Genomic DNA, 23,502 nt, shown 5'->3' with positions numbered 1-23,502 from the left:
TAAATCCACAAACAACTCATGAAAAAGGCCACCAACTTGATATCGCAGTCTTCATGACCCACCAACCATCTTTATCAGAAATTTATACATCTAACGGAACATGGTCCAGATCCATCATCAACTGGACCAAAAACAAAAAAACTATAACTAAACTCAATAAAGTAACATACATCTCACGCAAACATATCAAAACCTCCATATTCTGGTCTAAAATAGATCTAATCTAATCTAATCTAAACCTTAGGTTTGTATACCGCATCATCTCTACATTCGTAAAGCTCGATACCTTTAACAAGAGTTAGGGTAGAAAGGAACTCCAGTGGAGGGAAGAGGCAAAATGAAGAGAAAATTTAGAAGACTAGAATAACCAGAGAGGGAGGAAGAGTTACATTTTTGAGAATAACCAGGTTTTCAGATGTTTACGGAAGAGTTGGAGGGAGCTCAGATTCCTAAGAGGGGAGGTAAGGTTGTTCCAGAGCTGAGTGATTCTGAAAGGGAGGGAAGAACCTAGTTTTCCTACAAGTGAAACGCCTTTTAGAGAGGGAAAGGAAAGTTTCAGTTTTTGGGTGGATCTGGCAGAATTGGGGTTAGAGGAGTTCCAAGAAAGAGGAATGAAGGGAGGGAGAATACCGTGTAGGATCTTGAAAGTGAGGCAGGCACATTTGAAGTGGACTCTAGAGATAATCGGAAGCCAGTCGAGCTTGGATAAAAGCGGTGAGATGTGGTCGAATTTGCTTTTTGCGAAGATAAGCTTAGCAACGGTATTCTGAATCCGCTGGAGTCTTTGAAGGTTTTTCTTTGTTAGGCTAAGGTAGATAGAGTTGCAGTAGTCCAGTCTGGAAAGGATGGTGGATTGGACAAGGACGGCAAAATGTTTTTGATGGAAACAGGATTTCACTTTGCTCAGTATGTGAAGGCTGAAGAAACATTTTTTTACTAGGGAGTTGAGGTGGTCGTTGAAAGAAAGTGTAGAGTCAATGATGACTCCCAGAACTTTACTAGAATATTCAAGATGCAGAGTGTTGCCAGAGGACAGTGGGATGGAAGTGGGCAGTTGGTCCAATTTTGGGCCGAGCCAGAGAAGTTTTATTTTAGATTCGTTCAGTTTCATCTGCACAGTGTGGGCCCAGGATTGAAGGTTCGATATACATGAGGATATGTTCGCTGAGAGGTTGGTGAGGTTCCGGTCGGTCTCGAGGAGGACAAAGATATCGTCTGCGTAAGTGTAGAGTGTTTCAAGGGGGGAGAGATGGAGGAGTTTAAGGGAGGATAGGAGAGAGAGGTGAGCTTTGCGGGACTCCACAGATCGGGTTCCAGGGGGAGGAAGAAGTGCCCTTCATGTTGACTATGTAGGAGCGGGAGCGTAAGAACTTCGAGAACCAGTCAAGGACTGTGGAGTTTATGCCTATCTTGGTGAGTTGGTAAATTAGAATATCATGATGGATGACATCAAAAGCTGCAGAGAGGTCGAATTGAAGAAGGACGGCGAACTTGTTGCGAGAATGGAGATATTGAACTTTTGAGATTAAGGAGGTCAGAAGGGATTCGGTGCTGAAATTGGGACGGAAGCCGTATTGGTAGGGTTGAAGAATGGTGAATTTCTCAAGGTAGGAAGATAGTTGAGTGGATATGATGGACTCTAGCATCTTGGTAAGAAGGGGAATGTTAGCTATTGGACGGTAGCTGGATGGTGTAGAGGGGTCAAGCTCAGGTTTTTTCAGCAGTGGGGTTAAGGAAATATGGCCCATTTCTGGGGAGAAGAGACCTGAATGGAGGGCGGAGTTTATGAGAATGGTAAGAGATGAGATGGCCTGAGGGGGAGTGTTCTCATAGAGGTAGGAGGGGAAAGGATCCAAGGTACAGTTGCAGGATTTCAATTTGAGGCAGAGATTATAGACCAGGGATTTGGAAATAAGTTCGAAGGAAGACCAGGATCTGTCTGCTGGGATAGGGTAGGAGTCTGTTGGGATAGGGTTGGGGTCAATTGGAATCAGAGATTTGTAGGAGAGTGCAGGTGGGAAGGAGCGCCTCAAGGTGGAGACCTTATCGTTGAAGAACTTTGCTAGAGAATCGGCTGAGGGGAAAGAGGGAAGTATGGAGTCATTTTTGGAGGTTAAGGAACGCCAGATGTTAAATAATGTGCTACTCTGATTATTGGATTTGGAGATTTTGTCACCGTAGAAGTTTTTCCTTGCTTTTTTTAGAACAGTATTATAGATTTTAATGTTGACCCTCCAGGAGAGTCTGTCTGTAGGGGATTTAGATTTTTTCCATTTTCGTTCCAGAGCACGGCATTTCTGTTTCAGTTCTTTGTGGTATGGGAGGTACCAAGGTGCCTTATGGGAGTAGGAAATGGTTTTAGTGGAGAGAGGGGCGAGGGAATGGAAGGTGGACTCGGAGAGGGCGACCCAATTTTGCCAGTTAGATTCTGGTTCTGCAGGTTTAGACATGGGGGAAAATTTGTCGAGAAAATTGATCCAGAACAGATTGCTCGAGATTTTTTTACGGAAGGTAATAGAATTTGAGGTGCGGGATGGGGGCCCGAGATGTGACATGAAAATGGGGAGACAGAAGGCCCCTTGGTAGTGGTCGGACCAGGGGACAATTTCCCAGCGAATGTCGTCAGTTGAGGTTTTGTGAGTAGTAAGATCTAGAAAGCTGATGAGGTCTAGTGTGTGGCCTTTTTCGTGGGTTGGGGAGAGTGTGTGTGTGTGGGGGGGGGGGAAAGCCTAAAGCTAGATGAAACTATTCTAGAAAACAACCCTGAGGACTTCATCTTACAATGGGAAAGATTATGCTCCAACACCCTTGATGACCTAGCCCTAATGCAAACCAGAACCAGCAGAAGATCAGATAAATGGTTCGACTCCGAACTGCTACAACTCAAAAGGCAATGTAGACAACTAGAAAGGAAATGGAGAAAATCGAACTCGGATCATATAAAATCTGCCTGGAAAAAATCAACAAACAATACAAATCACAATTAAAGGACAAGAGAAAATCACACTACACCAATCTAAAAGGTACTGAACCAGTGTTCCCGCTAAGCTGCGCTGGCGTGCGCTGGCGCACAAAATATTACATCGCAGCGCACAAGTTTCTCGTCACAGCGCACACACGCGTTGCAAAGGTAAGGGGAGGCTGGGGGAGGAATCGCTCATGCGATGGGCAGATGGTTTCTCCACTCCACAATTAAGCACTCTCATCATAAGGCTACCATCACCACGCTGCCAACATTCAAACCTAGCGCGCAAAATTACCGGGGCGACGTCAGGAGAAGCGTTCCAATTTGGCAGCGGGGGAAGCTCCTGTGCTTCTCTCCAACGTCCGGCTAACGCGTTGTGCGGAGAAGCCAGCCCGACACACCGAGCAATGTCCGTGACGTGGGCCAATGGGAGAGAGGCCGGAAGAGGTGGTTGTAAACAGTTGCAGTGTGGTGGGAGGGGAGCTCGGAATCGCAGCCGGCATGCTGCAGCTGAAGGACTCGGAGAGCAGCCCCACGGCCCTTCTGCCAACTGAGGCCAATAGCATGGAGGTGCCCTTTACTCCCCCGCCCCCCCCCCCCCAGCTCCACCCTACGGTCCTTAAACATTCGCGACCCGACCCTGAAGGAGTACTTCCTGTTCCGGCTGCTACTGCTCTCTGCCTCCAGCCTCCTGCTCATCTCAACCGGTGCCGGTGTCCGCTGGAGGTAAGGGTTTGGAGGTGGGCCGCGAGGGAACAGAAGCCAGTTCTTGGGGTGGACTCACTCGCTAAACGAGTCAATGCTCGTTTTGCGAGTTAAAGTTTGCTCGAGTGTTTTGCTCGTCTTGCAAAACACTCGCAAACCGAGGTTTGACTCTATTTGTAAGTGCCATGTGGCCCACAGTACATGCAATATGTAGCACACGCTACGCTTCAGTAAAAAGACTCATAAATGAATTCTTTGCTTCAGTATTTACTGAGGAGGATGTATGGGAGCTACTGACACAGAAATGGAATTTAATGGTGCATTATATAATTTTTTTTTTTTTTTAGTCCAATATAGCAGCAAACATACTATAGCTTCTACAGACACATCACTAAAAGCAGACACGGTCAAATTTAACATCCTAAAAAACCTCTAGTATCGCATGCAGTAAATCATGAAATACGTCTATTTCTAGTTGAAAGTGACAAGGGCCCAAAGCAAACTAAGATTAAACAAATTAAGGCATTTTTTCACAGTAATGCATGACAGGACCATACATTTTATGCAATACCATTGGAATTACTGTATGCCAGTTGTCAACCGTAGGGGGGAATAGATTTACATTATTTACCTTTTTTTCCCCTCAAATGTTCTGTGGCATGCATAATTTCTGTGCTTTAATCTTCCCAGGATAACAACAAACGATGTGGCAGTCTGAAACAAATCACTGAACTATGCAATAAAACCTAGAGCAAATGTAGCTTTTAAAAGACAAATAAGCCAAAAGAACAGAAACTCTAATTTTCTTTTTTTTTCCCAAATCTTTATTCATTTTAAAAATCAACATCAAGTGCAAAATATTATCAAACAATTTACAAAATAAAGCAGCACTTAATTCCATCAATTGATATAATAAGTACATATCCCAGCAACTTTGACAACATATTTATTTGGCTCATAACTTGCTGGCGCCCGATATTTTTAGCTCACAGTGAAAAAAGTTTGCTCACAACACCCGCCCGCTTAGAGGGAACACTGCCCAAGACACCAAAAAACTATTCCAAATTCTAAAAACCCTAACTGACACCAAACCCTACCTGACCACTAACAATACTACTACCCCCTCAGCCACACTTCCAAAATAAAATTACTAATGCAAGAGTTACCCTCAATGACTCCTCTACGCATCCTAACAAATTCACAATTCTCCCCACAGATAGAGATTCTACTGCAGCAGACAGAATATGGTCTCAATTCCCCAACATTCAATAGCCCGAATTCAACAAATACTACAAAAAAATACAGCCATGCATCCTGTGACATTAACAACTGTCCACCATATCTCCTAAAAACATCCAGCACAAAATTCCATTCTCTTCGGAACTGGATACAAATCTCGCTCATAAACGGCCACTACCCAACCAACCTCAGCGAAATCATCATCACCCCGATCCTCAAAGACCCCAAAAGACCGATAGACCAAACAACCAAAGAAGGACTAGTTGCCAAATTCCTCTCCAATTACCTAGAAAACCAAAACATACTCCATGCCATGCAATCCGGCTTCAGAAACAATTTCAGGACGTGGTCAGAAGGGCAGGCAGGCAGCGGCTGGGGCTTGGAAGGAGCAGGCAAGCAGCGGCTATGAGAGGCGGTTGAGGAGAGCAGAGAAGAGGTAGCGGCGGCGGCGAGAGTAAGCTCCGCCCACCCGCACGCATCAGCAGAGGCGTCAGCAGCAGCGTCATCCCCCGGTCTCCCCCCTTAATAGGAGGGGAGTCAACGGCGCGCAGCTGTTCGGCGCGTGGCAAAAGGCGCTCGCCTTAGCGAAGAGCCTTAAGAAGAGCCTATTTGCAGAAAGCAGGACACCCTTCTAACCCAAAACAGGCCAACACTCTACTTACACCCTTTTCCTTTAACTCTTACACTACCTCTAACAGGTCCAGATCTAAAACTCTTGAGGCTACTCCTCTTACAAGCAAACAGGCACACTCTTCATCTTCTTACACTCAAACAGGCACACTCTTCATACACTTCTAGCGCACTCAAGCAGACGACTTTTCTTACACTCCTCATACACTCTTCTTGCACACTCTCAGTCAGGACAATCTTTTCTTGTATCTCTCAAACTTTTTGTCCTTTTCAACACTAATCTCTCAAACTTTCCCCCTCAAATAAGCAGGTCTTAACAGCAACTTAGAAATGGCAGGGAGGACACGGAGCACCAAGACTACTATCAAGTTCAACATTCCAGTCACCGGAGGGACCCAGGGGATGGCCAAGGACTGTGTACAGAAGGAGGAGGGTGACACTGGACGGAGGGCAGAAGTCTCTGTGCAGACCGAGGCCAACCCCCATGGTACACTACAGCCTCTACCCAGATTGAGGAGATAGGACAGTTAGACGGGGACACCTTGCAGGAACTGTGGAGCCTCAGGGAGGAGGTGAAGCGCTTGAGGAGCATCAGGGAAGATGAGGCCTTCATCGATGGTGTCATCCAGGAGCTGTCCCATATCACAGACCAGACCCATGACAAGTCCATCCCCGTGACACCCAAACCTCCAGCTTTAGATGCAACAATTGGGGTACAGGAAATGATTGGAGATGCTGGATCCTGGCAGCTGGTAACCTCCTCCTCTTCTTTCTTTTCTCACAAACAGGGTAGTTCTACATCGACCCCACAACTCACCCTGAGGAACAGATTCCAGATCTCACAAGATGGAACCGCCGAGGAGGTACCAGAAGAGGCTCAGGAAGATACCCAGCACATATCTTCAATTCAGGAGCTCACGGTTCGGCCCCCGCGGAAGAAGCGCAGAGCGGTGGTCATTGGGGACTCCATGCTGCGGGGCACTGAGGGACCAATCTGTAGACCAGATATGCATTCAAGGGAGGTCTGCTGTCTCCCTGGAGCCAAGATCCGAGATGTCACCACCTGTCTAGATAAACTTCTAAAACCTCATGATCATTTCCCCATGCTTCTCATCCATGTAGGTACGAACGACACTGCCAGAAGCACCTCGGAGAACATACACGAAGACTTCGGAGCCCTGGGTAAGAAGTTAAAGCAGATAGGAGCACAGGTGGTCTTCTCATCGATCCTCCCAGTAAGAGACAAAGGCAAAGCCAGAGAAGAGCGTATCAAATGGACTAACGAGTGGCTTCGCAGATTGTGCATAGAGATGAACTTTGGATTCCTAGACCACGGAGAGGCGCTACAGGGACCAGACGGACTCCACCTGACCAGGAGAGATAAAAACGTATTTGGACATCGACTAGCCCGCCTACTTCATAGGGCTTTAAACTAGGTAAATTGGGGGAGGGTATCCACTCACATTCCAAAGCAGTAAGAAACTATCCTGAGGTGGTGAGCCACAACCACACTTCTGAGTCCAAGGTAAGTACCCATACTATACACGATAAACTGGGAGTCACACTAAATCAGAAGGGAATCTCTTCACAGGGACTTAACAACAATAAGGTATGGAGGGCAATGTATGTTAATGCACACAGTTTGGGCAACAAAATTCTGGAATTGGAGACTGAAATAATGAACGCAGACCTAGATGTGGTGGCAATATCTGAGACTTGGTTCACGGACTCGCACAGGTGGGATATGGTTATACCAGGCTACAACCTGCTTCATTGAGACAGAGAGGGCAAGTTAGGAGGAGGGGTAGCACTATACATTAAAGAAAACATCAAGACTACCAGAATCACAGATGTTAGGTACTCCGGGGAATCCCTCTGGGTGAACCTGGCCAGAGGGAACGAAAAATGCTTATATCTTGGTGTGGTATATAGACCTCCTAGACAACAGGAAGACAAGGATATAGAAATGATCGAGGATATAGAGAACATCACTTTGTGCGGAGACACAGTTCTGCTAGGGGACTTCAACATGCCCGATGCAGATTGGAACACACTCTCTGCGACTACCTCTGGCAGCAGAAGAATATTAACCTCCATAAAGGGTGCACGACTCAAACAAATGGTACTGGAGCCCACTAGAAACCAGGCGATACTGGACCTGGTACTCACCAATGGAGACAGCGTCACAGAAGTATCGGTAGGAGATACGCTGGCCTCCAGCGACCATAACATGGTATGGCTTAACCTCAGGTGGGGTTTCTCTAGATCGAATACAGTGACGAGAGTCCTCAACTTTAAAGGCACAGACTTCTAATGCATGGGAGATTTTGTTCATCGGGAGCTGCAAAACCAAGCACAAACTGACAACGTGGAGAATATGTGGTCGACTCTGAAATCCACCCTGCATGAAGCAACAAATCACTATGTAAAAACGGTCAGCAAAAGTCAGAGAAACAAAAGACCCCAGTGGTTCAGTACTGAAATTTCGGACCTCGTTAAGGAGAAGAAAAAAGCATTTATTGCCTACAAACATTTAGGAAAGCGAGAGGCAAAAGAAGACTATCTGGACAGGTCTAAAGCTGTCAAGAAGGCAGTCAGAGAGGCCAAGCTCCGAATAGAGGAGAATTTAGCGTGGAACATTAAAAAAGGGAATAAATCCTTCTTTAGGTATATTAGTGACAGGAAAAGAAACAAAGATGGGATAGAACGACTCAGGAAATCGGACGGGAATTATGCAGAATCGGATTCCACTAAGGCTGAACTTCTAAATGAATACTTCTGCTCGGTCTTCACCTGTGAGGCGCCGGGATCCGGTCCACATTTACGGACAAGGGAAAGCCAGAAAGACCCGCTTCAAGACTTCAAGTTTACGCCCAGTAGCATCTACTACGAACTTTCAAGACTCAAAGCAAACAAAGCCATGGGACCAGACAACCTACACCCCAGGGTGCTCAGAGAGTTGAGTGAAGGGGAGATCTCCTGCATCGGAGTGTTTCACCTGAGGGGATTGTGCCTCTCTCCCTGGCTTCCTGTAGCAGCGGTTCTGCTTTTTTCCACTGGGTACTAGCAGGCATCTTCAGAGACGGACCCCTGACGTCACCGGGTCCGTCTCCAACAATTTAAAACAGAACGCCGCCGCGGGAGACTCGGGAGATCTCCTGCATCGGAGTGTTTCACCTGAGGGGATTGTGCCTCTCTCCCTGGCTTCCTGTAGCAGCGGTTCTGCTTTTTTCCACTGGGTACTAGCAGGCATCTTCAGAGACGGACCCCTGACGTCACCGGGTCCGTCTCCAACAATTTAAAACAGAACGCCGCCGCGGGAGACTCGGGAGATCTCCTGCATCGGAGTGTTTCACCTGAGGGGATTGTGCCTCTCTCCCTGGCTTCCTGTAGCAGCGGTTCTGCTTTTTTCCACTGGGTACTAGCAGGCATCTTCAGAGACGGACCCCTGACGTCACCGGGTCCGTCTCCAACAATTTAAAACAGAACGCCGCCGCGGTTGCGGCCGCAGCCGCGCGGCCGCAGGGCGTGGCTCCAAGGGGCGTGCCCTAAGGGGCTCGCTAGGCCCCTTGGGAGCCCCTTGGAGCCACGAGGAGCCAGGGAATTGAAGATTATTGATTTGCCTATTGGAATATAGGAACGAATACAGGAGATCTTCAGATCCAGGATATATGATTTGATTTGTACCAGTGACTGGCGAGACGCTGAGAACACGATTGATTATATTTCAACAGCGATCAGACTATTTGTCAGTCGCGATGCCGAAGAGACGGGGTAAGAGCGCCGCTGCAGCCTCACGACGTCTTGAACATCCCCCTCTCGCTTCAATTGAACATTTTCTTCAGCGTCTTCAGAGGGAGTCAGTAGGTTCGGGGAATCGCCCGCTGGACTCTGCGACGTGGAGTGACGCCGGATCGGAAGTCCTTGGGCTGGATACCACGCTGAGCCCCGACCAGAGGAGTCCACCTCCCCCACCGCTGAGTGCGAGTTCCCCATGTGAAAGGAGTGGGCCAGAAGTAGCAGCACTCTCTGATCATGAGGCTGTAACATCAGGGAGCCAGCAAGGTGAAGTCTCTATGGCTTTGTTAAGTCCAGAGATGGTTCCAGCGGATAGAGCAGAAGGAGGAAAAAATCCAGACCAACAGACAGAAGGCAGTCAAGGTGAGTCTTCCCCAACTTTACATGAGACTTTCTTTAAATATGAGAAACCAGCTGAAGTGACTCTTGATTCAATTTGGGACTTAGTTTCCAAACTGGGAGACTCACTAACTAAACAAATTAAAGAAGGTGAAAAGAATATAAAAATTCAAAAACAGACAATAGAGGAAAATAAACAGGAAATTTCTAATGTCAAAGAAAAATTGGGAGGTATTGAAAATGAAGTGAAAATGATTAAACAAGTTCAATCTACAATAATAAAAGATAATCAAAGTATTAGAAAAAAATTGGAAATTATGGAAAATAACTATCGGACTAATAATCTACGACTGTTGAATTTTCCTAAAATCTTATCAGTAAATCCGAGAGAGATGATAAAAAGGTACTTCATGGAGATATTTAATATTCCTGAGGAATCATTGCCTCCTCTCACTCGAGCATATTATTTGCCTATGAATGTAAGGGGTCAACATTCGGAGGATAAGAGACAGGAAATACAAGACCTTCAACAAAACTTGACAGCAATTTTGGAAACATCAGATAAAGATTTGGTTGAACCAGCAACACTTATACTATCTGTGGCATTGTTGCCGGATAAAGATTGGATTTTGAAAATGTTCTTTAGAAACAAGAGTAAGGAGTTTCTGGGTTTGAAAATTCAAATGTTTCCAGATGTTAGTAGAGAAACTCAGAATCGTAGACGTCAGTTTCTTTTGTTGAAAGCAGGAGTTACACAGCTGGGTGGCATTTTCTTTTTACGTTTCCCATGTAAATGTATAGTAAGATATCGAGATAATAAGTATGTGTTTTTTGAGCCATCTCAACTTACAGCTTTTCTGACACTGAAACGTCTGGAAAAAGAGGGTATAACAACAACTACCACAATAACAACTAAGTAATTGTTGGACTTGGTAATAGAATAATTCCTCAAGTCAGACACATGATACTGTTCTTTATTATATAGAATTTATAATTGATTTCCTTAAAAGTTCACTCTTATATATATCTTGGATCACACAATTATTGAGGACTTGAGATTGTCCGAGTTGAATTTTGTTCTTATTATGTTAATAATTTACTTATTATTTTGTGATCGATCTGACAATCTTTCTGTACAAAATGTTTTGATTTTGTTAAAATTTTTAAAATGATAAATAAAGAATAAAAAAAAAAAAAGAGAGTTGAGTGAAGTCCTGGCGGAACCATTATCCGTGCTCTTCAATCTCTCCCTAAGCACGGGAAGAGTCTCCCTGGACTGGAAAACAGCTAAAGATATTTACACTCACAAAATCCACTTAGATCCCTAGGTAGTTGGATTCTCCATTGATAGCTTTGTATTCAACCTATGGGCATGAGGTCCTGTTTGACTACTATGGTCTAGGCCAGTGTTCTTCAATCGCCAGTCTGTGGACTCGTGCCGGTCCACAGAAATTTCCTGCCGGTCCGCAGGGCCAGCACATGCATCGGGCCCGAGACAGTGTTCTTCAGCTGCCAGTCCGTGGTGCAATTGATGCAGCGTTATCTTCGGGCCGACTCCCTCTTCCTCAGTGCTGCAGGGCACAAAGCAGCGGGCAGCAGCTCCAACATGCATCCTGCGCCTGAACTGGAAGCCTTCTCTCTGATGTTGCAACGTCAGAGGGAAGGCTTCCAGATGAGGCACGGGACACGTGAGGAGCCGCTGCCCGCTGCTTTGTACACTGCAGCTCTGAGGAAGAGGGAGCCGGTCCGAAGATAACACCGAGGGCGGCATAAAATGGCCAGGCGGAAGCAGGCCAGAAAGTAAGGCACAGCATGGAGGGAGACAACAAAGGTAGGGGAATGATTTTAGTCTTAAATTTAGTGATTGAATTGTGTCAATTTTGAGAATTTACATCTGCTGTCTGTATTTTGCACTATTCAGGAAGAAATGCATTTGTTTCTTTTCTCTGGGATTGTACTGCATGCAGAGTCTTTTTCTCTGGGATTGTACTGCATGCAGAGTCTTAGAGTTTTGTTTGTATATATTAGTACTTTTAGTTTTTGGTCCTGTATTTGCATGGGGTTATCTGTTTTCTGGTAGGAATGAATGTTGAGAAGCATACTGTGTGCTTTGTGTAGTTTAATTTTGTGGTTAACTATTATGTATTGTTAATAAGATTATATATTATTTGTGGGTGGGTGTGTATATATGAAAAATGAATGGAAAAAATGGTGTTACAATTAGTACTATTATGGGGGCGGGGTCTGGGGCGGAGATTGGGCAAAGATGGGCGGGGTATGGCCCATGACTTCAACCGTCTATCCGTGGACCAGTGCCGGTCCACAAAATAATTCTTTTATTTCTGCCGGTCCATAGGTGTCAAAAGGTTGAAGAACACTGGTCTAGGCTGTTCTGCTAATGCTCACTAGAGAATATGAGTGTGCTGGAAGATTAGTTAATGTTTTGTCTGGTGCTCCATCTGATGGAGTCACCCTTAGGTGAGAGCTGATATTGTACCATCTTTGATGAACAATTTGTTACAGTTAAGTTACTTTACTTATCCTCTGACTGTTTTGTTCAATGGGGCCTGACAGCCCAACTCTTTCCCCTTCTTTTAGGAGTTGACCTTTATCACCTTTACTTATTTGATTGTTAAACTGGATACTTATCTGTTTTTATGCGAATTCCTGATTGCAAACTCAGGTTTTTCTGGAATGCCTGTGAGAAATCGTGTGTTTAACTCTATTAAGTTGCTATCATTAGACCAAATAATAGATAGAAATAATTTCACTTAATTTCATGTTAATTATTGATGCAAAGTGGCACATAGATGTTAATTCATTTTCATTTCTGTTTTATGAAGTCCTTCTACTAACATAGGTTCTTAAGGAAATGTATTTTAATCCTTCTCTTCACATGGATTGATTAACTGCTTCTGCATAAAGATAAAACCTTGCAAATAAGGATATAACCATTTCCTATAATACTTTCAGTAAGTTCATAACTAATAAAAGAATGTATGGTGTCTTTTTTCCCCCCTAGAGTTCATGAAATGACATTGAATCATATAAGACCTCAGTATATTAAAGCTAAAGAGAACACAGCTCACCACATCAGGAAAATAGAGGCAGCCAAGAAATCCCTTGTGACTAATGAGATACACTTTGCTAAACAGTTCCAAGACATTCAAGAAATGGAAACTGAAATAGCAGATATTGAAGAAGCATGGAGAAACTTTGAAAGCTCTGTAGAGAAGGAAATAATGAGCAGAGGCAGAGATGTTGACCTGGAAGAAAGTCAGGTGAATTATAAAATATTAGCATCATAAAACTGCACAATTTTTAAAATTTGCAAGCTTCAAGCTTTAAGTTATCTTTCAGTAAAACATTTTGGATTTACTTGCAGTAAAAATAAATGGTATGCTCTCTTTTCTTGTACAATTTATTATAGGAATAAGAATAGCTTCTAGACAAGAGCCTGATCAGTTTATAAGACAATGTATACAGTATACTTGAATAAACCCATTGGAATATAAACTGAGAGATCTCAGTTTATATTATATTTGGGTGGGTATATATTCAAGTATATATGGTAAGTCTTATAAACCTGTATAAATTGATTAGTTTGTACTCAGTCCTCTCTCTCCTTCCTTCCCTCCCTCTGTCCCCTGTGGCATCTCTCTGTCCTGCAGTTCCTTCCTTTACTCATTTTCTTTTTTTTTTTAATTCTTTATTCATTTTAAAACTGACAAACAAGTGATTAATATTAAAACATTACATTACTAAAAAAAATATACAGCGCTTGACATTCTTATACATATAATCCATTAAAGTAGAAATTATAACCCTTTCCCCCCACCCAACAATTCTTCAATGAAAATTTTCATAATACATACAGAAATACAATCATTAAATAAAAATATTAATCATCCAATTTCCCCCCACCCCCAATAAAATACATGTATCCATCAGAAAGGAAAACGATGTTCATTCATTACAATAATTCTCTAATGGCCCCCAGATCGTTATAAAGTTGTTCTAATTACCTTTCTGTACAGCAATTGCTCTTTCCATTTAAAAAATGTGACAAAGTGAATTCCACCAAAAAGAATAATTAAGATTTGAATAATTTTTCCAATTAGCCTTAATGTGCTGAATTGCCACCCCTGTCATTATTAATAGAAGTTTGTTATTATAAGATAAAATTTGACTTTTTTTCCTCATAGCCATGCCAAACAGAATAGTATCACAAGACAAAGCAACATGATTTTCAAGTAAACGGTTAACCTGCGTCCAAATTGGAATTCCAAAATAATTTAATACAAGGACAGTAAAAAAGCAAATGATCCAATATCCCTACTTCCAGATTACAATGCCAGCATTTATTAGACTTAGATCTATCTAACTTTTGCAAACGAACTGGGGTCCAAAAAGCTCTATGCATCAAAAAGGACCAAGTTTGCCTCATAGATGCTGACATTGTACATCTCATTCTCCAAGACCAAATTTGTGGCCATTGAGATGCAGAAATTTGCTACCTTATCTCAATACTCCAAATGTCTCTAAGACCATTTTTTGGTTTTTTATTCACATATTCAGATAATAATTTATACCACAAAGCGGCTTGATGTCCCAGGAAATCCGCTTGAAAACAAAGGAACTCCAGACTATATTGATTATTCAGATTTTTTCATTCAGGGAACCCTACCTGAATAGCCTGCTTCAGCTGCAACCATTTAAAACTTTGTGATTTATTAAGACCGAATCTATGTTGCAGCTGTGAAAATTCAAGCAGTTTACCATCTGAAATTACGTCATTTAGAGTTCAAATGCCTGCAATGATCCAGGTTTTCCATAAGATTTTAGATCCGCCAATTTGAATCTTGGAATGAATCCATAAAGATCGATTTGTAGATTTACTTATTGGAATAGGTGTTAAATTGCTAATATATCTCAATGTTTTCCATGTATCTGATAAAATTCTGTTCTCCTTATATCTTCTAGGTATTCTAATACTAGGCACATGAACCAAATTTAAGGGAAACAAGAGACGCCATTCTAAATAAAGCCAATCCGGTTCATTTTCAAAGAGTTCTGGGAAGGTCCAATACATACCTTGACGTAAAATATAGGCTTGATGATACTTATAAAAATTAGGAAAATTTACCCCACCCTCCTCAATTGGTTTTTGAAGAGATACTAAAGCAATTCTATGCATTTTACCTTGCCAAATAAATTTCATAAGGATACCGTTAAGTTTTTTTATAAAAGGACCCATGAAAAAAGATTGGTATTATACTCATTTGATAATAAACCATAGGTAATATCATCATTTTAATAGTTTGAACTCTCCCCCACAGAGGTCCAAAGCAGTAGTGTTGGGCCACCCTAGAAGAATAGTCCTGAAAGCAGAGTATACGGTTATCACAGCAGTCTTGTGTGCAAAGTTGAAGACCTTCAAAATGATGACTTGTGGTTAAGCAGACACAACCAAAAATAGGAGTCAGAGGTCCAACTGTCTGCAGTAAAAAATCCAAAGCAAACAAAACAGAAGACTGCAGACCTTGTACACGATGCAGGCAGACTTTATTTATGATAAGTAAATCATTAATTAAAAACCTCTTTCTAGGCAAGGTTGCCTAGAAAGAGGTTTTTAATTAATGATTTACTTATCATAAATAAAGTCTGCCTGCATCGTGTACAAGGTCTGCAGTCTTCTGTTTTGTTTGTTGTGGTTAAGCAGCCCACTCTTGCTGTATTCCAATCTGGTGAGCTCTCTCCATACGATGGGGGCCTAGAGTCTCTGGGAGCCCAAAAGATTTGGGCAGCCAACGCTCAAAGAAGACTTGAAGGTTCTGGTCCAGCATGGTCTCTGGAAATACCACAAACCGTAGGTTATTACGCCTAGCGCATTTTTTGAGGTCCTCGATGCTTTCCTCCAGAGCCTCCAACCTGCACAAGTATTGTGCCTGATTTGATTCGACGACACTTGCATGGTCTTCCGCATCACTCACCCGCTGTTGAAAGGCAGTAAGATCGCTGCTCATTCCATCCAGTTTACCTTGCAAAGATTCTAGTTTAGAATCAATCGGCTGCAATCTCTTTTCCAATATTGCTGACCTCGGCTATGATTTTGGATACCCAGGAGGAAGCCATAGAGGGACCTGCTGAGCTGGAGATATGCGCCACTTTATCTTCAGCTGCACAGCGCTCCTTGTCTTTCTTGAGGTGTTTAGTGGCCATCCACTGGTAATAGACTGGCGGGGGCAAAGCTCAGAGAGTCCGGAGATAAGCACCCGTTGTTTACACCCGGAAGAAAAGGCAAAAAGCATAAAAAATCAGGATTAATCAGGTTGGCGGTCTGAGAGGTTGCAATCAGCGACCTCCTTGGAGCATGGTGTCACGTGATCCCCTCAAAACCAGTAATTAAATATTTGAATGTAAAGGGCAGGTCCTCAGTTTTCACAGGTTGCCTCGGGAAACCTCCCTCTGAGCACTGCTGCCTCAATAGTACACCCAGGACCTTACCCCAATATAGAAAATCAATGTGAAATCTTTTTTAGTGCACAAAAATAAAAGTGCTTGAAAAGGGTCAATCATAGAAGGGTAATGCAGCATCCAAAGTTCTTGCCTATGCCGCAAATGGCAACAAAATCAATAGTCGCAACTTTGCTGGATTTAAAGAATAATAGAGCACAGTACTTATCTGCTGGAATACTATCAAAAAAGTGTTGTAGATAAATTCACATGCTGTAAAGTTCCAAATGATCCGCTGCTTCTCTCTGCTCGATTTACATTGAAAGCCTCCCAGCAGACTGTGAACAATGGCAAATTTAGAAATGGCGCTCGATTGACTCACAATTTTGAATCTGATATATACAAATTCATGCATTGAGTACCAGACTACATTGTCTATGAGTGAGTGTATTCCAATAAGGCTCTGGCACACTAAATGGAGCAAATGTTTTTCACGGTACATTATAAATGAAATATAAAATTGCAAAACCAACAAAAAATTAACTCTCCCCCCCTTTTAAAAAAAGCACGAAAGAGGTTTTTAGCGCCAGCCAGCGCACTGAATGCTCTGCGCTGCTCCGATACTCATAGGAACTCTATGACTGTCGGAGCAGCACAGAGCATTCAGTGTACCAGCCAGCGCTAAAAACCTCTTCTGCGCTTTTGTGTAAAAAAAAAAAAAAAAGGGCGGTTAAATTTAAGAGTTATTTGTTTAAAGTTCTTTGTTACATATGGATAATTGTAACAACAGTGAATCTAAAGTAAATAGAATAGAATTGCTAATCAATGCAATGGATGTTCTTGTTTTTGAGTGCAAATTGACTCAAAACATGGCTCGATTGTTGACAAGCAAACTTGTATTTCATCATCCACAATCTGCATCATTCTCTTTTTTTTTCAATTTAATTTCTTCAGAGCTGAAAATCCAAGTTCACAAAAATAGGAAGATTCAAACAATAACAAAGCCTTGATTGCTTTGTTGCTTAAGTTAAAATATCTACTACATAGAAATTAAAGCTAAAATTACTTGCCATTTGTTTTCAAGGACCAATCATTTCAAAGAATGATGTTTGTCTGGGCGGTTGTATCCTTACATACACAGATGCCTATAACATTGACAGACTCTTGCGTACTTATGAAGGGAATTTTTAAAAATAAAGTAAAATTCTGGAATCTCTCGTGGCACACCCAGAATCTTTTTGGGGCACACCATTGTGCCGTGGCACACAGTTTGAGAGATACTGATGTAGATCATAGAAAAATAAAACCCTAAGCGCGCATGCGCACTGTTACCTGCGTGTTACGTTTTCTGTGAGCTGTAGGTCTCCGGCAGGTAGGAGTGCGCATGCGTGCTTAGGGTTCTGTTTTCTGTGCTGTTGTTCGATCTGGCCTGCTCCCTGCTCGCCTTGCCGTAGTGTATTTTTAAGTTGAAAGACACGGCGGTGGCTCCTCTTACGATCCCCGCCTGCGTCGGACTTCCGACGCAGGTGGGGATCATGAGAGGAGCAGCCGCTGCGTCTTTCAACTAAAAAATACACTACGGCAAGGCACGCAGGGAGCAGGCCAGACCGAAGCTTCAAAAATCCCAAGCTTTACAAAGGTGAGCAAATCCACTGCCCGACAGGGGGCTCCGTTTTGAAGCTATGGCTCTCATTGAACTGCCAGTTGGCCGGCTCCCTTGCCGGAGTTATTTTTCAGTTTACAAGTGCCGCTGCGGCTCCTCTCACGAGCCGCACCTGCGTCAGAGAAGACTTCCGATGCAGGCGGGGATCGTTAGAGGAGCAGCCCTGGCACCTTTAAACTTAAAAATAACTCCGGCAAGGGAGCCGGTCAAACCGCGGGAAGATTAGGGGGGATGGAGAAATCCTGCTGCTGCACAGGGAAATGGAGGGGGAGAGAATGCTGTGGCTGCTGCACAGGGATGTGGGGGGGGGTAGGGAAAAATGCTGCTGCACAGGGAAATGGAAGGGGAGGGAATGCTGCTTCGGCTTTTGCACAGGGTAGTGGGGGGAGGGAAAAAATGCTGCTGCACAAAGAAATGAAGGGGGAGGGAATGCTGCGGCTGCTGCACAGGGAAGTGGGAGGGATGGAAAAAAATGCTGATGCACAAGAAAATGGAGGGGGAGGGAATGTTGCTTCGGCTTTTGCACAGGGAAGTGGGGGGGAGAGAAAAAATGCTGCTGCACAAGGAAATGGAAGGGGAGGGAATGCTGCTTCGGCTTCTGCACATGGAAATAGGGGGGAGGGAAAAAATGCTGGTGCATAAGGAAATGGAGGAAGAGGGAATGCTGCGGCTGCTGCACAGGGAAGTAGGGAGGGAGACAGAAAGAAAGGAAGAAAGACACAGGGGCAGGGAGAGAGACAGAAAGACAGACAGACAAAGAGGGCCAAGGAGTGAGACAGACAGAAAGAAAGACAGGGGTAGGGAGAGAGACAGAAAGAAAGACAGACATATATTCTAGCACCCATTAATGTAATGGGCTTAAAGACTAGTATATATATATTTATACTTTGCATGTACAGTATATACTTGTGTAATTTTATAAAAGCTGCCTTCTGTCTGTAAAACAGACTTTACATTCAGAAAAATCTTTATAATAATATCTCATAATTGTCTTTTATTTTCATTGATGTCTAAATGCTAATAGTTATTTTTTCTTTGCATATACTGTATAGCTGGAACAGTACAAGCAACTTAAAGAACTAGTAAGAAAGAAAGTAGCAATACTGGCGCATGAATTGGAAAAACTGCAGTGGGAATTAAAAGCAGATCAAGAAAGGACTGTGCTTGAGCAAAGAAGACAAAAGGAGTTGGAGGTACTGGAATGCAAATAACTTATTAAAAGACTTTTATTCTTATTTTCCAGAAACTTGTCATGGATTATAATTTGGATTTCTGATTATAGGTTTTAAGCAATAAAATTCCCCAAATTTTAAATAAAACTGTTTCTGACACTGGCAAAAAGACTACTTTTTGTAGTCTTCTCTCACCCAGAGCCTCCCCCCATTCTCTTGTCAGGTCTTACATGTAACATTTTTGCCTTTTATGTATTAATGACTCTTACATGACATTCTGTTACATCCATTCTGGAGTCTGTACGATTGGTGTTCAATCTATACCTACCAATCAGGTCTTGCAGAAAGCCACACACATTGTTTTTAACTCCTCCCATATTACAGAGGAACACACAGCCCCCTATCATTTTTCTTTCTGCAAGCAAACTGTGCAGAAGTGTTTCTGCTCTACTCTACATATTTTTCTTATTTTCAACATAGGTTCGACCCTTTTGAGCATAAGAACATAAGAATTGTCGCTGCTGGGTCAGACCAGTGGTTCATCGTGCCCAGCAGTCCCCTCATGCGGCGGCCCTTAGGTCAAAGACCAGTGTCCTATTTGAGTATAGCCTTAACTGCGTACGTTCTAGTTCAGCAGGAACTTATCTAACCCTTTCTTGAATCCCTGGAGGGTTCTTCCCTATAACAGCCTCTGGAAGAGCGTTCCAGATTTCTACCACTCTGGGTGCAGAAGAACTTCCTTACATTTGTACGGAATCTATCCCCTTTTAACTTTAGAGAGTGCCCTCTTGTTCTCTTCACCTTGGAGAGGGTGAACAATCTCTCTTTCTCTACTAAGCCAATTCCCTTTAATATCTTGAATGTTTCGATCATGTCCCCTCTCAGTCTCCTCTTTTCAAGGGAGCAGAGGCCCAGTTTCTCTAGCCTCTCATTGTACGGTAACTCCTCCAGTCTCTTAACCATTTTTGTCACTCTTCTCTGGACCCTTTTGAGTAGTGCTATGTCCTTTTTCATGTACGGCGACCAGTGCTGGACGCAGTATTCCAGGTGGGGGTGCACCATGGTCCTGTACAGCGGCATGAGAACCTTCTCAGATCTGCTTGTGATCCTCTTCTTAATCATTCCTAGCATTCTGTTCACCCTTTTCGCCGCCGCTGCCACGCATTGTGCGGACGGCTTCATTGACTTATCTACAAGCACTCCCAAGTCTCTTTCCTGGAGTCTCTCTCCGAGTACAGCACTGGACATCCTGTATTCGTGCATATGATTTTTGTTACTGACACGCATCACCTTGCACTTATCCACGTTGAATCTCATTTGCCATTTCGCGGCCCATTCCTCGAGTATGTTTATGTCTCTTTGTAGGTCTTCGCAATTTTTCTGTGTCCTCTCTACTCTGAATAACTTTGTATCGTCGGCAGATTTAATCACCTCACTTGTCGTACCAATTTCCAGGTTGTTTATAAATATGTTGAAGGGCATGGGCCCGAGCACCGAACCCTACGGCAATCCACTCATGACTCTTTTCCAGTCTGAGTATTGTCCATTTACCCCCCACTCTCTGTTTCCTATCTGCCAACCAGTTTTTAATACATGTGAGTATATCATCCTCGTTTCCATGGATCACAATTTTTCGAAGTAGACGTTCATGCGGAACCTTGTCGAACGCCTTCTGAACATCTAGATATATGATGTCGACCGGGTCACCCTTGTCTATCTGCCTGTTTACTCCATTGAAGAAGTTTGTCAAGCAAGATCTTCCTTTGCTGAAGCCGTGCTGGCTGGTCCTCATCAGATTGTGTCTGTCAAGGTGATCAATGATATGAGCCTTTATCAGCGCCTCTACCATCTTTCCCGGTACCGAAGTCAGACTCGCTGGTCTGTAGTTTCCCGGATCTCCCCTTGAACCTTTCTTGAAGATTGGCGTAACATTCACCACTTTCCAGTCTTCCAGAATCTTTCCTGATTTGATTGACAGATTGGCTATTAGTTGAAGCAGTTCAGCTATAACCCCTTTCAGTTCCTTGATCACCCTTGGGTGTATGCCATCTGGGCCCAGGGATTTATCGTTTTTAAGCCTATCAATCTGCTTGCATACCTCTTCTAGGCTGATCGTCGATCCTGTCAGTTTCCCGACTTCATTTCCTGTGTATACCCTGTTGGCTTCTGGTATATTGGATATATCCTCTTTGGTAAATACAGACGCAAAAAATGTGTTCAGTTTGTCGGCGATGACTTTGTCCTCCTTTAGTACTCCTTTTATTCCATGGTCATCTAATGGCCCCACTACTTCCTTCTCAGGTCATTTCCCCTTAATATATCGAAAGAACAACTTAAAATTTTTTGCCTCCCTGGCTATTTTTCCTCATAGTCTCTTTTGGCCCTTTTCACTGCCATAAGGGACTTACTTTGATGTTTGTGCTTTTTCCAGTTTTCATCTGTTTTTGTCCTTCTCCATTCCTTAAATGAAGTCTTCTTGTCTCTGATCGCTTCCTTCACTGCTACAGTGAGCCACATCAGTTCCTTATTCTTTTTCCTCTTGGAACCCTTGTTGATATGCAGTAGATATAAATTTTGCGCCTCAGTGACTGTTTCCTTCAAAAGGGACCATGCTTGTTCTAGCTTATGTACAGTGCTTATCCTCTTTCTAATCTTCGTCCTCACCATGATTCTCATCCCTTTCGTAGTTCCCTTTCCGGAAGTTCAGTGCCATGGCAGTCATTTTGGATCGATTTTTTGTTTCTGTGTCCAGGTTGAAGTAGGCCGCTGTCTAGGCCTACCTCGAAATGGAGACTCCACACACTATATACTGGTTTCAATAGGTATATATTTATTAGCAAATCAGTAACAGCTTACAAGAACAAATCATTCAGCATATAATGTAACAGATGTGATCCTCAGGCCTGAGGGTCCTCTGATGTCTGTTCTGCTTACTTCCGTTTTACAGGCCTGTTTTTATACATTTTTTGGTGGTCAACACCACGTTGGCCTAAATCACATGGTACATCTTTATTGGTTATTTTCTTATACGTCATTACATAAGTAGATTCATTTATTGGCTTATCTATTTGTGTCATCTTATACGTCTGTTCAGTCTACCGTAAGGCCTAACCCTTTCCTGCAAATGCCCTTTTCCCTTTACCATATAAGCAATTCCGAGTCTCAAATTCCTTCTCTGCTATGGTAACACATGATATATCTTGCTAAATAATATTCTTGAGAATTCTATTTTTCTGATCATGAGCTGTGTTACTCTTTGCATAATATTCGTCCAGGTGCCATGCATCGGAATTTAAGTCTTGTTTCTTACAAGTTTTTGCTTACCATAGCTAAATCAGAAACAGAATATTTCTCAATCACTATAGGCCAGCTGGCAAGTGGGTTATGAAATATCTTTTACAGTTAATATACTGATTTATTAGAGCAAGAGGGAGGGGAGGGGGTTTTTCTCCTGTGAGGTCTGGTTACTTCACCTTTATCCAAAGGACTTATCCTGCTTCACCTGTATCACACAAGGACTTTGACAAGGATTTTATGATCTTCTTCTTCTTCTTCTCATCCTCTTTTCCCTCTCAAGGTTGAAGTGGATCATATTGTGATCACTTTTTCCTAGCATCCCTTCTACTTCTAACCTTGTGCTAGTCCATTTAGAAATAAGTCCAGATTTGCATTTCCTCTCATATTTTCCATGACAAGTTGTTCCAGGAAGCAATCGCCTACCGCATCCAGGAACTTGGTCTCCCTATTGCAGCTGGAGTTGCCTAGGTTCCAATCTATCCCCGGATAATTGAAGTCAACCATGATAACTGCGTTGCCTCCCTTTCAGTTGAGTTCAGTCTCGTTCGTCATTTCTCTATCAGTCTCTTCGGACTGCCCTGGAGGTCGCTAGTAGATACTGATCTTTGTTTCTGTTCCGTTTGTTTCCGGTATTTTGGCACATAGAGACTCTACCTTATTGTTCATTTCCGGCGTGTTCTCCTGGTTAGAATGATCTATGATCTTAAAAAATATGATCATGTGACTCCATTCTGTTGTGAGTTGCATTGGCTGCCAGTGGAGGCTCGTGTTTTGTTTAAATTGGGTTGCTTTTGCTATAAGGTTATGTATGGTACCGTTCTGTTTTATATGGTTAATAGATTCTCTTTAGCATCGTATAAAAATAGTAGAAAATCTCACATCCTGTTTACCTTCCAATCAGTACAGGGCTGCAAAAGCAAGAAATTTCTGGACCATACTTTAGCATTCCAAGCAGCTTCACATAACAGAGATTTTCGATTGTTATTGCTTGGAGCCTGTTATAACATTTCAGAACTCAACTGAAAACATATCTCTTTACAAAATACTTGGTTAAATCATTTCTTTCTGTCATTCTTAAATTGTCATTAATTTATAATCTTCTCTCTGCCTTTTCTCACTTTGTTATTGCTGCTAGGTTACTGTTGCTAGGTTATCAATTTGTCTATGCTGCTAGTTAAATAATTTCTTTCTGTCATTCTTAAATTGTCTCTAGTTTATAATCTTTTGTAAATCGCGTA

The 23,502-nt window shown here is 42.9% G+C and overlaps 1 protein-coding gene across 3 annotated transcripts in view; it reads left to right on the top strand.

Moving 5' to 3' along the window:
* Positions 1-23,502, top strand: part of SMC1B (structural maintenance of chromosomes 1B) — an 896,774-nt gene that overhangs the window by 193,286 nt on the left and 679,986 nt on the right. For all 3 annotated transcript variants that reach the window (XM_033952101.1, XM_033952100.1, XM_033952102.1), the window contains exons 6-7: positions 12,699-12,957; positions 18,848-18,988. In XM_033952101.1, coding sequence (XP_033807992.1) covers positions 12,699-12,957; positions 18,848-18,988 — 400 coding nt within the window. The remainder of the gene's footprint in view (positions 1-12,698; positions 12,958-18,847; positions 18,989-23,502) is intronic.

This window comes from Geotrypetes seraphini, chromosome 7, assembly GCF_902459505.1.
Source record: "Geotrypetes seraphini chromosome 7, aGeoSer1.1, whole genome shotgun sequence".
NCBI classification, from domain to species: Eukaryota; Metazoa; Chordata; class Amphibia; order Gymnophiona; family Dermophiidae; genus Geotrypetes; species Geotrypetes seraphini.
Note: the sequence above shows the minus strand (reverse complement) of the source record. Positions and strands in the feature narration are given on the sequence as shown.